At 33.9% G+C, this 19476-nt stretch overlaps 1 protein-coding gene across 1 annotated transcript in view; it reads right to left on the bottom strand.

Moving 5' to 3' along the window:
* Window positions 1–662: 662 nt before the first annotated feature.
* The window catches only part of LOC149417979 (DNA helicase MCM9-like), a 64753-nt gene continuing 45939 nt past the window's right edge, over window positions 663–19476 (bottom strand). Inside the window, exon 11 of the mRNA XM_089639268.1 lies at window positions 663–775. Within this exon, the coding sequence (XP_089495394.1) occupies window positions 769–775 (7 nt within the window). The 3' untranslated portion in view covers window positions 663–768. The remainder of the gene's footprint in view (window positions 776–19476) is intronic.

The following is a 19476-nucleotide window of genomic DNA, read 5'->3' as shown; positions in this document are numbered from 1 at the left end:
TCCAATAAATAATTTGGATCCGAAATAAGCGCAGTTGGTAATTTATTTATAAATTCACGCCCGGCAGGGCTTTTACATGTTATTTTACTATTTTTTTACAAAGAACTTCTAAATAAACAACAAAATAAAAATAAATCAAAGTTAAATCAGAAACAAAATCAAAAAGAAAATATAAGACATAACAAAACACAACCTCTTAAACAAAAACAATGTTAAAAAGAAATGTAACCTTTATTTTACAACAAAATATATAAATTTGTTTTAGACACCCTTCCTTCGTCAGGAGAATATAAAAACTCGGTTTTAATTCCTGACGAAGGAAGGGTGCTTCCGAAACTGGTAGAGTACATTTAAAATTAAAGAGGTCTAAAACAAATTTATATCTTTTATTGTAAATTATGACGAGCCACAAATTAAATGCTTATTACAAATATGTAACCTTTATGATGACAATGCACTGAATTCAAGACAATGGCCCCGCTAAGGCGATTGTAGAATTCGCTAAGTTGGCGATAGCTGTCTAGCTATCTAGCTGTCACGATCGCCCCGACTCCCACATTTCTATGATATTATACAGCTAAAACAAATATTTCGTTAAAATAATTATGAAAATCTTTACCACGGGACATTTTTTGGGCAAATTTCCGGCACTTTGAAATGGCGGGATCATTATCCAGGTTTCTGTGTTCTTGAGCATATCACACAATCTATCTGACATGCGAATAAAGCTTTGTTTGTATTGATTGTCTTTGAATTCATAAGATTCCATTAGTACCTGAAAATTGCCAAAAATAATATTAGACAGTACACATTTAGTACATATTTACCAGTAATGGGTATAACTACGACTATTGGTTGTCGCTTATCGACCACGGGGCATCTCAAATTTACCACTCGGTTTGCCATACCTCATAATTTCGCATTACTTGGAATCCGGATTGGACGCTATTAATAAATATTGAACAATTGAAAAACATTACTAACTTGACTCATCTTTTTGATATTTAAAATTACTGCAGAAAGAACGTTAGGGACTAAACAGTTCAAAACAACAACAAAAAAATCATGATTAGGGTTGCCATAAGTGGTGAAGTTTTCATCAGGACGGGTGGGGATGATGCTATGTCGTAAAAAAAATTCTCGAATTCTATGTCAAAATCTCAGAATACGGAGGTAAAACGGTCTCACACCAGGTTTATTTATAAAAATGATTTTTTTCGACTCTAGAACACACTCCACTTTAATAAAAGGGGAAGCAACTTTTATAAAAAATACATTAGTTCTAAAAAGTATATTACTTACTGAAACATTATTGTAAAGTGGTCGGACGACAATACCGCTTACAGACAATGTATACCTGGATGTGCGATTATGCCGTCCAACCTGACCTTTGAAACCAGTGATGTACATCGGATCTTGTAAACTGACGGTCAACCGTTCGAGGGAGAGAACATAATCCCTCTAAAATTAAACGTTAAATAAACCAACAATTCAATAATGTAAATAAATAATCATAGATCTGTTCGACAAATTTTAGTCAGATAATTTGTTGTTTTGAAGCCGAGATTATACCAGAAAATTACAAAATTGGTTGATGTACCAATGATTAGAACTGAAATTAGCTCAAAAAAATAAATAAAATCATGTCCAAAACACAATATCATCTAGGTTGCGGTGTTTCACGGAATTTCAACAGTAATGTAATGGAACTACGCCAAAGAACCGTCAGACAAACGAGATAAAACCACACATAAAAATTCCCTCACTGTACCTATTCGAAACAAAACACATTCATTCAATGCACTTCATACATTTTTTGCAATTCATACAGTGAATTAGACTTAGGTATTTAACACAGTACCTCAGGATTTCAAATCTAAAGTCTATAAATGACATTCACACAATACATATAACACAGATTAGAACCATTCCCTTTTTCTTTATTTCCATATAACTATTTCCCTTGTAACTATTTTCTCTTTTATATTCACCGAAAAATTAAGATACGTCAGTGAAAACCTTTTAGTGGTTCGATGAACTTCTATACATAAATAAACACGTTAATGTTCGTTTGTTCAAAATCTTAAATCTCCGAAAGTACTTCAAAACATGTTTTTTTTAAAAAAAAACAGCGCCATCTGTTGGAAGTAAAAGAAACAATCGACATTGTTTCTCTATCTGCACAGACAGACTGACTGACAGCAATATAACTAGATGTACGAGGCGGAGTACAGCTAGTTATACATATTTCACAACACATTATTACTAAACTATCATGTTGTCATCCTTGTCAGATGATCACAATTTGTTCAAAAGGTCAAATGGTCCTTTAAAAAACAAACTGACGCTGATTGGCTATTTTGATGACGATGTTTCATTCGAATTCTATGTAACACCCCAACCTAAAGACTATATTATAGGTATAAATTTATAAGAAAACTGTTGTTTTAATGTCTAATTTGGTCTAATTTGTGGATTCGACAGCAAATAACTGAGAAATTTAAACCTTTCAGAACACAGATAATAATATACTGTAAGAATTATTAAACAAACCTTACACTTCACATAACCTGCATTTAGTTGAACAATCAGAATAAGAAAATAAACAAAACATAATTTAGACATAACAAGAGGTTGATACATGCAAAAGAGTTTGCTATGATTTGCTTAAACTGGCCTGGTGGAATCCTACTTATTCTACATTTGTAAATCCAACTAAAAGTGCATCAATTTATTTGATCAGCGCTTCAAATTACATAACATCCGTTCGCAAAAAATAACCCGCCACTTGCGAGTGAATAATGATTGTACAGAATCTGATTAACATGTAGTTTGAGAAATGATGACGTGCCCTTTTTGTATTTTGGTTTCTTCCTTTCTAAAATGTGTACAACTTATATTTAAGTTCGCAGATAACAAAATTATGAAAAGAAGTTCTAAAATACTTTATATTTATTTTTTAAACAAGTTTTCATTTTCAAATTATGTGCTAGGTACTTAGTTCTATTTGCCATAGATAAAATATTTTTTGAGTAACGTGCACTGAGAAAAATGAGTGCGGCTTTTAATATCTATACATTTGAAAATGAGACTGCATGACCATTTCATAGTAAAATATTAGTCATTCATAATATATCCGAACACGTGTTCACGCAGTTAATTAATTAATACGCAGTAATTGTGGCCTGTTCGGATAAATATAATGGACGAGATGCGAAAATATTATTATTTTAAGAACATGTGTTCCGACTTCCTCAAAACATGTTCGTGCTTTACTAAGTTTGTTGTGAAATTTGTCTATTCAATCGTTGTAGGCCTCTAGTCCCGTTTTTAAACATAAAACGAATAATTTGACCAGATTTACAATTTATATAAGTTCTGCTGTGTAGTTATTAAAACACTTGACTTCGTACTCTGGAGGTATTATCAAACTTTTTTTGTAAATTTATTAATAACAGTATTGAATATATAAAAGAAAAACAAACAAAAAAACTACAATATATATATTTAGGTACTATACATTTTTTTAATTCCCCTTTTTTGTAAACAAAAATACCTAAATTGTATTACTTAATAAGTACTTAGTACGTAATACGTACTTTACTCACTTTTCATGTTATATGTCCTCTGGGTAAAGGGTTAAAATAATAGATGCTTACAGGAAATAGAGCAATATTAGTTCAATAAGCGAATAATGACTTAAGCTTTTATGTAATTATTTACATTTTAAAATACACTTAAACCATTTTAGTATACCTAAAAACCAGATCGTGTCATTAATTTAATCATTTAATGCAACTCATAAATATATTGAAAAAATACAAAGCGTTTTACATCATCAAGCTGCGTCGTTTAAACGGAGTTATTTATTGTTGATTATAATAATTTATTTATTTATTTATTTATTTATAAATTTACGCCCGGCAGGGCTTTTACATGTTATTTTCTTGTTTTTTACAAAGAACACAACAAATCAAAAATAAAACAAAGTCAAAGTAAAATCACAAGACAAAATCAAAGGAAATAGAATACATAATAAAACACAACCTCTTACAAAAATAATATCAAAAACGAAATAAAATGAAGCTACTTAGTTTCTGTAATTAAATTATATTGTATTTGGTATTCTTTTTTCCAAAATAAATTGGGTAATGACTTGTTTATATGTGGTGAATGATGTGTTGAATATATCAACAACATCTTTATAGTCATTACCCAAATTTTGTATACGGCGAACGGGGGTATAGAATTGAGATTCAGTGTTGGAGTTATCAACATAGAACGGTAGATAATGCCTCAATGTTGGTTTACGAGGTATATGTAGGGAAATCAAATATAATAGTTCAGGGCTGTCAATTATTGAATTTATGATTTTATATAAACATTTTAAGTCATTAACTATTCTACGATCAGATAATTTTAATAAATTAAGCTGACATAGTAGATAATCATAGTTGACGCATTCCCTTGTAATACCCATTCTGAAATTAATAAATCTTAAGAATTTTTTTTGAATTCTTTCTATCGTGAGTGAATGACTAGCGTAACTAGGTGCCCACACTGTCGAGTTGTACTCAATTTGACTCCTAACCAATGACACATACAAATGTTTATATGTTTGAATATTTTTAAATTGGCTGCAAATTCTTATAACAAAACCCAACATTTTCAAAGCTTTATTTGAAGTAATTTCAATATGATTTATAAAATTCAGTTTTTGGTCAAAGTTTACACCTAAATCATTCACCTCGGTTACAGCGGTTAGAACTACATCATTGATGGAGTAATCATAAATAATTGGATTTTTTATTCTATGAAATCTCATAATTAGACATTTGTTTATATTTAGTTCTAGATAGTTCTCTTGGCACCAAACAAATAGTTTACGCAAGTTATTTGACAATGTTTGACAGTCGTTCATATTTCTTATAGCTTTGTATATTTTCATATCGTCCGCAAACATTGAAACTTCGACATCGTTGAATATGGTGAGCACATCGTTCACAAATATCAAAAATAAAATTGGTCCCAAATGTGACCCTTGGGGGACACCGCTGGTAGCTTTAAATTTATAAGAAATAAAGCCATCAATTTTAACCGCCAATTGCCTGTTATTTAAATAACTGTTAAACCACATGTATAGATACCCTGCTATTCCTAATTTATGAAGCTTTTTTAACAACAGATCGTGATTAACCTTATCAAATGCTTTGCTGAAATCAGTATAGACTGAATCAACTTGTAACTTCTTAGACATGGATTCTGATATATAGTTTTGGTAAATTAAGAGATTGGACAAAGTAGACTTTCCTGATGTAAAACCATGCTGGTTAGGAGAAATTACTGGCTTGATACAGTGAATGATTTTATTTAAAATAAGTTTTTCAAACATTTTTGGAATAGTTGATAAAAGGCAGATCGGTCTATAATTGTTCACCTCATTTTTATCTCCTTTTTTAAATATTGGGGTGAGGAAACTGTATTTCCATTTTTCAGGAAAGTGTCCTGTTTGTAGTGACTGATTAAAAAGAAAATGTAGTGGATATGCAAGAGTAGTGGCGCAATTCTTTAAGAAAACAGGTGGGATATTATCAGGACCTCCGCTCTTGCTTTGATCCAATTGTTTTAGCTGAGTCAGTACATCGTTAAATTCAATTATTACATTAGTCAAATTTAAGTCATGATCCGTGAAGAAACTAGGCAATTGATCGTTGATTATTATTGAGTCACGGACATATACACTTTTGAAGAAGTCGGCAAATAGGTGAGCTACATTTTGGGAGTCGTTGGCTCTTTTACTTTCGTAAAACATATTAGAGGGTATGCTAATATCATCATTTTTCATAGACTTTGCGTAATTCCAAAATTGTTTTATGTTTCCATTAATTGACATTTCTACCGTATTTATATAATTGTTGTAACAAATTTTTGACATATTTTTACAATCTTTTCTTATTTTACTGAACTCTATATAATTTGGTAGGGACCTCACTGCTTTAAATTTTTTATGTAAAACTTTTTTTTTAGCTATTAATTGAATTAATTCCTTGTTAAACCATTTTGGATGCTTTGATTCTTTGAATTTTACTAAGGGTATACAGTCTATGATAATGGCATTTATTTTATAATAAAATGATTCTGTATTATAGATCATATTGTTTTCCTTGAGAAAATTCCAATCTACTTTGCTGAGATGGTCATTAATATCATTGTAATTGGCATTCTTGAAATTAAAACTAGAACTTGAGAGTTTAATATTTTTTTTTACATTGTTTGAAATAATTACCGACAGTGGAGGATGATGATTATCAATGGGAAGGATAGACTCTAATGCTTTACTAACTATTATGTCCTCTTCATTTGAGAAAACAAGATCTAGGAGGCGATTATTCGAATTATGTACATTATTAAATTGGGTGAGATTCAGAAATATTGACATATCAATGATTTCTCTTTCGCATAATGTAACTGATTGGGAATCAGTACAGTTGAAATTACAATTTGGAAGGTTGTAATCTCCAAAAATTATGAATTTATGTTTTTTGTGTTTTGATTTCAAAAGTTCGATATCTTCGGAATGATTTTTATAAATAGATAAATTAGCCGACGGAGGAATGTACACGCAACCAATAATGTAATTTTGATTTTTATCGTTTACCATAATGAAAATTTGTTCGACATCACAATTTTTGGTTTTCAACACTTTTGAGGACATTTTTCTGTTGACTGCTATAAGGACGCCTCCACCTCTTGATCTGGAACTGGTGTTGATATTTCTGTCGAGCCGGTAGACCTGATGAAAGGGTAGACCAAGCTCCGCTGAGTGGATTGACGGTTCTAGCCAGGTTTCCGTAAGAGCGATGACATCGTGTGAAATAATTGGGGCGTTTATCCTAAATTCGTTCAGCTTTGTCCTTAAACCTCTGACGTTCTGGTAGTAAAATCTTCTCGAAGACGGCTTGACGAGTTTTTTGGGAGTGAATAAACTATTTTGGGTGTAGAATTTATGTATTTTATTGTTAAATTTGATTCACCATTGTTATGTCTGGATTCCAACTCCTTCCACAAGCTTGCAATTTGTTGACGTTGTATTACGGTAAGGTCGTGTTTTATTTTAATAGTATTGTTATCCAGAGGTATAGTTTTTTTCATTAGTACAAGTTTGGCTTGGTTCGGATCTGATAGTACAATCTTGATTGGGCGAGTTTTTTCAGCACTTTTTCGTCCTAACCTATACATTTGTATGTGGGTGGTGTCGACGTTGTCCACTTTCTTCAGTATACTGGTTACTTGGCTCCGATCTTCAATGATACAGTCCGATTGCATTGTTGCCGTACTTTCTGGAATGTTGAGCAATATAATATTACTGGCGCGAATTTTCCTCTCCTCCATTTCTGCTATTGTTTCTGAAATTCCAGAAACGTCCGCAATAATGATGATATTTTAAAATATTACAAAAAACAATCAGTAAACAACAAAGTTTTTTACTGTAATACATTTATTTTTCTTAATAGATGTATTTATAAATATGTATAAACATTTTAAATTTTGGTTTGACTGATGATTGAACTTTCTTCCCCGGGGACAAGAGTCAACCGCGCTAACAACTGAACAAATCCAGTTTGGGAAGAACCTTCATCTATTTCATATATTAATTGCAATAATTTCAGAGAATTGCGTTAATTTCCGCTGTTTCGTTTAGTCTTTTAAGGATGATTTATTGGAAACATCACTGTTATAATTGACTATTAATTCAGACGACATTTAGACTTGTTCCTTAGACAAATCACCAGACAATAATAATACCTTAGCTACCTACTACATTCAGTAGTAGTAGTGATGTGACATACTTTACAATAGTGATGTGACATACTTGACAATAGTGATGTGACATACTTGACAATATTTATGTGGCATAATTCACTTTTTAAAAAATTAGAAAACATGGGTATCAAAGGCAAGGAACTTCTACTATTAAAAAGATATATGAGTAACAGAACTCAACAAGTCAAAATTAACAACCATACTAGTAAACCACTGCCGATTACATATGGAGTTCCACAAGGAAGCATACTAGGGCCCGTTCTTTTTACTATTTACATAAATGAACTTTGCAGCATGAAAATAGACGGTAAAGTAGTTAGCTATGTTGATGACACAGTTTTTCTTTTCAAATCTAAGGATCGGAATAATGTATATAACATAGCGAATTTGGGAATCTCGCAAGTGAAAACATGGCTAGACTCAAACATATTTACATTTTACATATCAAAGACAAAATTCACAACATACAGTATAAATAGCACGGGACAGCCAAAAAACAACACAAAAACCATAAAAATACACGAATGTTTAAACACCAACATCTGCGATTGCCCTCCTCTAGAAAAAACAGAACAAATAAAGTATCTAGGAATCGTAATTGACCATAACCTTAGATGGATACCCCACATCAAACAAATCACAAATAAACTTCTCAAAACAATACACATTTTCCTAAACATAAGAAACAATTGAAAACAATATATTTTGCACTTTGCCAATCAATAATAGAATAAGGAATTATTGCTTGGAGAGGAGCAACAAACTCGGCTATCAATTACATAGAAACCGGACAGAAAACGATCTTAAAGGTAATACTAAAAAAACATAGACAGACCATATATTCAACAGCTGGGACGTACTAGATTTTTTATTTTTTTATTTGGTACATTATTTTTTACAATTTATGTTTTCCAGTAATGTATGCCTCACTGGGTGGCTTGCCCGTGCTGAGGCCTTCATTTTATAATATTAAAATATAATCTACATATTACATTTAAAGAGAAAATAATACATTTAAAAAGAAAATAATACATTTAAAATTAACAATACGAAATACATAATAATACATTTAAAATTAACAATACGAAATACATAATAATACATTTAAAATGAATGCAATGAAAATAATCTTGTGTGTTTGTGAGTGATGTGTGTTTATATTGGTTTTGTGTGTTACGCGTAGGTTTTATTTTTAATTTATGCTATGACATTTTGATAATATTGTCTTTTTTGTTCTTTAATCCATTTTGTAATTTTGTGTGTGAATTTATTTTTACTTTCCTCAATTTTAATTTCAAGTTTTACACTGTTGAAAGCTTTTATAGCTTGGTATTGGTAGTGTCTTTGTCCAAAGCTTGAATTTATTGTCAGAGTTTTTATGTTTTCTTTGTACGCTTGTCTAACTGGTCTGTTAGTGTTGTTTTGTGTATGATATACGCCAATTATACGTTAAAACACTACTTAACTACATTTTTGACAAAAAAAATAAATTTCAACATACACAAAATAACACTAACAGACCAGTTAGACAAGCGTACAAAGAAAACATAAAAACTCCGACAGTAAATTCAAGCTTTGGACAAAGACACTATCAATACCATGCTATAAAAGCTTTCAACAGTGTAAAATTTGAAATTAAAATTGAGGAAAGTAAAAATAAATTCACACAAAAAATTACAAAATGGATTAAAGAACAAAAAAGACAATATTACCAAAATGTCATAGCATAAAATAAAAACAAAACCTACACGTAACACAAAAAACCAATATAAACACACATCACTCACAAACACACAAGATTATTTTCAATGTATTATTTTTTAATTTTAAATATATTTTTATGTATTTTTAATTTTAAATGTATCATTTTCTCTTTAAATGTACTATGTAGATTATATTTTCATATAATAAAATGAAGGCCTCAGCACGAGCAAGCCACCCAGTGAGGCATACATTACTGGAAAACATAAAATGTAAAAAATATTGTACCAAATAAAATAAATAAATAATTGACAATAGTGATGTGACATCCCCCTTATTAAGTTAAGCAATAAAATTTAAATACAGTAACATTAAAAAATAAAATCTTAATATCTATCCGGTTGTTTTGCCATATCTGGTAGTGCATGGATTTGCATTTCTTCTCCTGTACCACCTGTCCCTCAAGTCCGACTTCCTCTTCGAGTGCAGGAGTAGATTGCATAGACAGATGGTCATTTCGAATTTCATTCATTTACCTGAGTCTTAAGTGTACCCTATCTCGTTTATACCTATTACCATAAAAATCTTCAATAATGTTGAAGATTTTTGCTGTTACATTTTAATGTTTCTTTAACACCAGCTGGTAGCCAATTACTTTTGGGATTTTTCTAAGAATTCAAATTATACCCTGTTTTCATACACAAAGCTTTTGCATTTAAATTTTGATATTTTCCGAATTTTGGGAAATATTTTTTTCAACACACTTTTTGTAATCTGAGAATCTCACAACATTTTGGTTTTAATTTTATTTGACTCTTCATTATCAATTGAGCAGGTGACGGTAAGTTGGTTTTAACTTTCTCTTTATCAACTTTTACACCTTCCTTGCTGAAAATATGACCTAGAAAACATACTTCCTTGATGAAAAATTAACATTTTGACTTATTTTATTTTAAATTGACTTCTCTAGCTCTTTCCATTAGTTTTCTTGGTCGAATATTATAAATTTCTTCAGTGGGTTAAATGGAGTTTGAAAAGTACATAGATCACTACGTTTTTCGTCTAATTTCAATGACCAATATCCTGGAGAAGCATCATTTTTTGAAGCATCATGAAGCAGCATCTTTGCATCATGGATTCATACGTTCGTCACTCCTGGACTGACTGACCTCAGACTCAAAAACACACCACACGCCTTTTTCCTTCGCAAAACTTCTTCTCCTTCATTCCCTAAAAAGACCCCCACACAGCATCCCCAAAAATGACATGAATTATTTTCCTCAGGTTGTTAAAAAATGCACAGCTAATGGTTGTTGCGCTCTTGAGGTGATTTTCTCGCATAATTTGAACAGTTGTAGAAAATTGTTTCGTCGACATATATTTTCTATTTAGTCATTTGTTATATAAAGATTAATTACTATTGTAGCGAGCGTTGGCTCTTTTTAATATAACTCTTGTAATAATCTGCCCTTTCTACTTCAAACTTTTCCTTCTCTTCTTTCTACGATAATTTTCCTTAAGTCCCGTAGGTAAATTTTCCATAAGGCTTTGGTTATATATATATCCGGGGTCGGAAGGTCCTCCCTGCCGTCTTTTCTTTATTACACACCCCTTCAAGAGTGTACATCCTAGTTTGTCTACGTGACGTACGACCTTGAACGTACTCATTTCACGTGACGGTTCAGTATAAAAAGGCTTCACCGAACGTTGTGTTGGTTTTTTGTTTCTCGGTTTAGAAACCTAGTTATTTATGTATGTGTGGTATCCCTTGGTTCTTTTGAGATAGAGTGAGTTGAATCCATTACCGCTGTGTTTTAAAACCATTTTATAAACCTTATCTTCTAAGTCGCCTGCTCCCCCCCCACTAGCTACTCGATTCTACCTATCGTAGGGTAATGTGAATATAATAAAGTGTTAGATTTTATATATGTGATATACATACGATAAGTTTATGGTGTTAGTTGTCGGCGCCATCCATGTATATATTTTGGGAGGGGAAGGAGAGGAAAGGAAATGAATTTTTTTCAAGCTAAGATTGACTCCTCCTCTTACCAAACAAAACTGATGGATGATAATTTGAGCAAGGCGATCGATATCTGCGTATCTGGATATCACAACCGGCCGGGTCTCCCCTTGTTCCAAATCGGCAACCTTCACGCCAGAATAAAGAAAACCAGGTCTCATCACCAATTTCAGAATTGCCCCAATCTCAAACACCTCCAGGAAAATCTACTTTACTGAGTGTAGAAGGGGAAAACCATGACATCCCTTGTCACGAATCTAGTCGCGAAAATGTGACACGCAAGGTCCTAAGTTACGTGCCACCTCCAGAAAACGTTGTAACTCCCACGCCGTCGGGGATTTACATCCCTTTCTAGGTCAATACATAGGTAACACACGACGATCTTGTCGACATTTTGCCTGCTTATTAACGATAGGTTGTGTGCCTACCCATTCAGCCAATTATCATGTGAGATATATGTAAGGTCTACTCGAAATGCCAAATTTGGGATGAGGACTGTCTGTATTTTAATATTTGGTTCCAGTATTTATTTTATGAGGTTACTAGCATCCTCGTGTATAAGGTATGGGTAACTTCTACTGAATACCTATCCTCTCAGGTAAGGTATAAACGGATAATTGGTTTGATTTTTTGCATTTAATTTAAAGAGGCTACCTACCTCTCGAAAGATACCTGTTGAGAAAAGTTGTTCGGTTGGTAGTTTTATTTCGGAGATTACCATCTCCCTCTTTCGACTTTAGATTTGTTTTTGTGCATCCCAATTCGTAACTTAGAAAGTCAAATAATAGATGAAAAGTATTAAATTAGAAAGTCAAATAACAGAAGAAAAGTTTTCATTTCGTTCCGTCTGGTTGCATCCGATCGCTTTCAATTTGGGACGGCATACGCCAGCAAAACTTCCCCTTTGACTGACTGTACTCCGCGCCTCTCGGCCTATATATGAAAAGGTCGTTGACTCGTCTCTCGCTCACAGCTGATTGACGGTTCGCCTAGCACATCCCTGTTAATGATAACATTATTTGGGCGGCAGGTGTCGTAAACTTAGTTCCTGTACCTCGGTTGTATCCGTCTTTTAAAAAGGTCCTCTGAAATTTAATAAATAATATAAAAAACTCACCCAGTTAGGCACCTCTCATTCTCAGCGTGAAGCTTACCTGGTTACACTATATAGCTAAATCACTTTAATTTTCGACCTCCTCCCTACGCTTATAAAATGGTAATTAAATATTCCTGTAAATAAAATTGTACCTCCCTAATCTGTTAGGATTCGAACCCACAGTTAATAATCTATTTGATTCTCTGGTTTTCGGTCTCCGTGGATAGAATGCCATCTCGCCAAATCAATAACTTAGCCCGATTAAACACTTCCTGCCTTTAAGTACATTCACTATGTTTTAAAAACGCAATCATTATTTTTATTATTTTCATGTTTTTAAGACAAGCAATCTAGTTCGAACTGTATACGAAATCACGTTTAAATCAACACAACTTTATAACACAATCGCGATTGCACAACACCTGGCGCCCCTGAGGTGGGTTTTTACAAAACGGCGCTCTACAAATTATCCAATTATTATTATTGTCATTATTATTAATTGTTCTCTCACTGAGTCGAACCACTTTCACTTCACACAAACACCGGATCAATAATCTTTCACTTTAATTCAATATTCCGCAATATTCTCTAATACCATTTGAATTCAATAATTAACTGCAATTTCAAACAACACTTCTGATTTGTATCCCTTTCTCGGGGCTGTCAATGCACCCAAGTTCAAAACTCGACTGTCCCTGTTTTAAAAACTCCTCCTTTCCCGTGGGAATCTGTTTACTCCAGGCCTGTCTGTCCATAAATCTTCCGTCGTTGTCTAAACAAAAAAATTTTTTTGAGCACGTTCGTTTATTATTTATCGTTTGTTTTTGTGGATATTCAAAACATCACACTCTGCCTACCGTTTTACTCCGATACTGATGAAATTTAGCACACTTGACCTTCAATGCAATAGAAAGATCGCTGTCTGTATGAGCTTTATAAAAACCATCACCATCCTCCTTTGAAAAATTTAGTCATTAAGTTAAAGGTCGCACACTCGACCTTCAAAACAAGACGAAAGTCACCATCTAGATGAGATTTCACACCTTTCAAGGCCTTTCCAGAGGCGTATTAATAAATCCTTTCCTACAGCCCCTACTCGCTCTTATGAGGTGTCACATTAAAAAAAATTAAGTCTTAATTCTTATACATTTAGATTAGTTACATAAGTTGAATCACTGACAGCCCTGAATTATAAATGCCAAGTTGCGATGCCTACTCAGCTATTCCAACTACAATTAATTTTGTGGGTAACAATAAACTCACTACTGACTATTGTCATAAACACCTCACACTTCGACTTATGACAGGTCTTATACAAGCCTAGTATAAATTAGTGCAAATATTGTTACACTGGTATATATATTTCTTTTGAATTATGCATTGTCTTACTGCACTTATATTAATAACTTTATCTCTTGCAATATTGCTATTGTTATCCTATTTACCACTGTACGCTTGTAATTCGATTATCACTGTATTGCAAAAGACATTTTATGGCGTTTGAATAAATAAATAAATACAAAATAAGTGTAATTGATTTTGAAAAAAAAAAACTGCTCTTTTAAATGGCGAAGAACACAAGGAGAAAAATGACTATTGCTAATTTATTTAGAATCTCTTCAAATTACTGTTATTCCGGTTAAAACGGGATTGCAGGCCTTGCGAATGAACTAACAGGTTTCGTTAAAATTTGAAGAGATTCTTCATTTTTCTCCGTGCAAGTTGTAGGTAATTTTACACATTTTTTGTACAATTAATTCGAAAAAGGTTAAACTTACCTACTCAAGATTTACCAGAGATCTAAAAATGAATATTACCATTCTTATAATGCAGAAGTCTGTTCTAGTAAAAACCCATTACCATTTTTTTCTTAAATGATACAAAAAATTGTGAATATACATATTTCCTGTTTACAAAAAAAATATCATTATTATCATATCCAAATTCAACTGTACGCAATGATTAATATCAAATAAATTAATAAACTGTATTTGAATGGACATGTAATAAATACATAGGTAAATTAAAACTCGATTTACCTTAAACAAGGAAGTCCGAGGGAATGTTACTAGCTAGATCAGAGAAGAATTTAAAATATTGCAGGTTACAGATACCACATTAGATTAAATAAAAATTTAAGAATATACTTTTAAGATTTTTGGAATAATTAAAAAATACTAATTTCAGTTGTAGTTTTTTCAAATTTTTAACTGTTAGTTTGAACAAATTCCGACAAGCGATAATGTATCTAGGTACTTACCTTTATGTTAATATTTTAACAGAAAATTATTTTATTTGTCTTTTTCATAATTGGAATTATAACATCCCGTGTTTTTTCACGGGTCTGCGCTAGTACAGGTTACGAATTCGAATACACGTGTGTTTTTTTACCTAGGTACATTATAAAGATTTCACCTGACAGGTAAAAATAAGATTTTTGGACAAACAGGTTTTTTTTTAAACATAGTTATGTCCAACAGATACTCTTGGACGTAAAAGCAATACGCGCTAGTTTTCTCTAACTGCACAGACAGACTGAACCACAGCAACGCGTGGCGGGGTACAGCTAGTGAAAAATAAAAGGAACAGAACATGTAAAATAAATAAACGAAACAAGGACAAAAGTAGGACATATTATATATACATTTATGAGAATATTCAAGTCAAAGCGGAGAATATATGACGTAAATGTGAATGGTAGCAGAAGTCGGGGACGCCCGAGGAAGATATGGCACAATCAAGTGAATCAGATACTTGATTTATGCTTGAATAATAGAGGAGTATGTATGAGGCTATGTATGAATGTGAATGAGGCAAGAAGTGTGTGCCAAGACAGAGTTGTTTGGCGGTTCGTCCTCTCTGCCTATCCCTACGGGGATAAGGCGTGATGGTTAGTAAAGTAAAAGCCTGAACAAGGTTTTGGTGGAGTCCATGATTTACTCATCTCGAACCAATATTTCATTACAATCTATTTCAGTTAAATCGAGACTACCTAACTATTTATTTTTGTACTGCGATTTAGACAAAGTAATTTTGACTAATTCACCAATAATTTTTATTCAAATTAAGTAGCTAGTCCAATTTATTACTCATTTCCTTATCAGAGCATCTGAAAATGAAATGATAATGATGATACCGAATTTATATCTATTGTTAAAGTTACATTGTAATAATACGCTCACATTTGTGGGAAGCACAGATCAGATTATTCTTCATTCTGTGCTCTGCGAAGAAAGCATTAAAATGCATCTGGTCAAAGAGTGGGTTTTATTAATCGTCTGGATAGCGTGCTTTCAATTTGTGGATCCAAAGAAAAAACCTGGTTTCGAGGTCTGAATATATTTTTTTATTTTTTGTTATATCTTTAGAATTTTTAGAATCATTTTTGACTGAGCGTAGCAAAGTTGTGTTTTAACTCGACAATTTTGCATTTTTTCATCTAACTTTAAATTTGTTTGTACGTTCCGTTTCCGGTCTGCTTTATTCACATTATTATTCAAGAAAGCCTTACTTTGACTAGATGGCTAACTTTTACTGAGCTTTTCAATATTATGGTACCTGTACAAAGGTTCATAGAAAATGTATTATTTAACAATGTTAGCTCATAATGGGGTTAGAGTCTCATTTAGCAAACTATCACGATTTGTATTTTATTCAAAGAGTCGCACATACTGGTAGATACTCTCAGCATTGCCTTGGTGAAAATCGTGAAAGACCACCATTCGGATTCAAAGCGATCCTTGAAATGGATTCAATCGTTTTTGGTGACCATAAGCGAATAGCCAGGTAATTCCCAACGTTCCTCTTCCCCTCTTCCTCTCTTCCCCACTACATACCAAAAAAGCCCATACTCTTTTCATCACAGCTAAATGGAATAATCGACCGGTCGGTGGCTGAGTTGACATCGCGCTTGGGTTCCACCCAGGCGTCGTGTGTTCAATTCCTCATCTGGCTAAGTCCTCACTTAATCGAGTCATATTTTCCTCGGACGTCCCCGAATTTTTCTACCTTTCACCACTGTACACCATATTGTTACTATTAAAATAAACATTATATCGACTTTAATTCACCACATACCATTCCAGTGCAGAGAAAATGTATCTTACTCGGGCACCCCTTACTTCTTCTACCATTCACTAATGTATAACACATTGTTATCCACTGTCAAAAAAACTAGATAATATCGTTTTTAATTCGACTACATATATCATAATGCGTTAAGCCTTCCTTGGGCGCCCCCAACTTTTTCTACCAATCACTACTGATTACCACATTTTTAATGTTTTTTTTAAAGCGGAGACGGTTTACACGTAGTTCCCGTGAGCACTTAGGCCATAGGCCCATTGTGCTATCTCCCATTTTACCTCAATCCTTTAACAACAACCCAGTCCCTTTAATAAAGTTCACCAGGATTGTCATTGGGTATGTGGCTATGTCTTCTGGTTCTACTGAATGTCTCCCCAGGTATCTGAGCCTAGTTCCCACCAGGGCAGGACATTGGCACCATAGGTGAATTGGAGTCTCTTCGTCCTCTTCACATTTCCTGCATCTATTGGTGTTTTCCACTCCCAATATCTGCATGTGTCTCCTGAGATGGCAGTGTCCCGCTAGTAGTCCTACCAGTTCCCTCAGTGAATTTCTGTTCATATCGAGTAGTTTCTTGGTTCGTCTAGGGTCTGGTCCTTTTATGAGTACTTTGATTGTCTCATTCCAGGTGCACTCTCCAATTCTTTGTGGTGCTGGGATTTGACCCACCTATCAATATGTAATTTTGTGTGGCAAGCTGCTATTCCTACAGCCGGCTCGGATCCTACAAGTGGTGCTTTCGCCCCTTTCCTTGCTAGTTCACAGCCCGCTCGTTGCCCTTAATACCTTTATGTCCTGGTACCCAGATTAGGGTTATTTTATTGATGGTAGCGAGTTCTGTAAGAACATTCCTGCATTTCATCACCAGTCTGGAGTCGCATCGGTTACTTCCCAGTGCCATTAGGGCTGCCTGGTTATCGAAACATATGCTTATGTTTTTATTTCTGTACCCAATACGTATATGCTCCTGTGCGCAGGCCAAGATGGCTTTCATCTCAGCTTGAAACACAGTAGGTACAGTGTGTTCCTAGAGGTATACTGAGTTCCTTCTTGTATCCCTGCAGACAGACTCCGGCCCCTGTTCCCTCCTCCATCTTGGACCCACCTGTGAACCAGATTAGTTCCTTTTTGGAGGTAGGACCTGAAACCGTGTCCCATTCCTCCCTCGTGGGGTAGGTCACCCTAAACTGCCGTCTGAAGAAGTATTCGGCTTGTTTGCCGTCCTGCTTCATTCCAGCTGTCATGTCGGGCTAATTGCCCTCAGTCTTGTTCAAATCTCTGTATGACTGTTTTTGGGCAGCTCACCACTCCATTGACCTTTGCATTGTAGCCTGTAGGCTGTTAAAAAACAACATTTTATCAACTTTAATTTGACTCATATGTACAAACATAAGTTATATAAACAAGGAAATTAACATAGAGTTACCAAAAACATAATATTATATACTTGAAAGTGAAAGAGATCGTTCCTTTCGGACTCCAACTGGATTCACGTGCTTACGAACGGCCCGATCCGTATTTTTCTCAAAAAGTGCCTGTATGAGTCAACCTTGTAAAATGCATTTTCTACTAATCTTGAGTTCAGTCGTCATTCATTCGTATGCAGGGCCGGCCCTAAGCGGGCGCAATTGTAGCAGTCCGCTCCGGGCGCTGAATTTCCAAGGCGCTGATGATAAAGTCCTAACACATCGCCCTTGAGAATATTTTTCATAAAAACAAATTATCCGAATATTATTGATTACCAGTGATCACACCTACCTAGGTGTCTACCGGTTTCGACAAGGGGTGCCAAAATTTTGCTCAAGCCAGGCGCCGTTTGGCTCACGGCCGGCCCTGTTCGAAGGTACTATTTACCTTTTTGCGGACGACTTGAAACTACACTGTTCAATGAAAACCTTATGACTGCGTTCACATGATATGTTAACACAATACCGACAGTGTCTCAAACTAGCCCATAATACACGGCCTAAGTACACCTCAATGGAACATCGCCTCGTATACAAAATCGAAGAATTCGCATGTATTTGATTATAAAATTAACGATTTTTTTAAACCAAATCAAAGATCTAGGGGTTATTTACGACAATAAACTAACATTCACCAACACATCAATGATGGTAAGCAGAGTGCTCAAGCTTCTTGGCTTCGAAATTACAAATTCATCTTCGTTTAGCAACGCACAAACGTCGAGGCGATTATATAACACACTAGTCCTAAGTGTATTGGAGTCAAATTCAAGAATATGGGTCCCACACGAACTACCGTACATTTTGTGCATTGAAAGAGTCCATGAGAAATTTTTATAATTTTTATTTTTGCGTGTCTACGGATATTACCACTGGCTGCACCCATCTACTTATTTCGTAGAAGTATTGCTCTGATCAAATATTTTTAATCTATTACTAAACGGACACATAATATCTAACAATGAGATTCTGACTCAATAAATTTATTTGTACCAGAGTCTCACTCTCGAGGATGTCATCATAACCTCCTTTACCATAGAGATAGAGCCAGCCGCACCAATTTGTTGTCGGGGGAGCAACATACTACCTAAATGCAGTTGATCAAAAGTTGAATGAATAAATAAAAAATATAATAAATTATTCAAATACTTGAGGTATGTCATGTCAGATACAGATTATAGACGGACATGTGTAATTCGACTTTATATGAGATGTATTCCCATACTATGGTCCTAAACCCTACAACAAAATCCCACTCTCATTCAAAACTCACAACAATA

This window comes from Hesperophylax consimilis, chromosome 14 (assembly GCF_061612785.1).
Source record: "Hesperophylax consimilis isolate HC1 chromosome 14, BYU_Hcon_1.0, whole genome shotgun sequence".
Lineage (NCBI taxonomy): Eukaryota > Metazoa > Arthropoda > Insecta > Trichoptera > Limnephilidae > Hesperophylax > Hesperophylax consimilis.
Note: the sequence above shows the minus strand (reverse complement) of the source record. Positions and strands in the feature narration are given on the sequence as shown.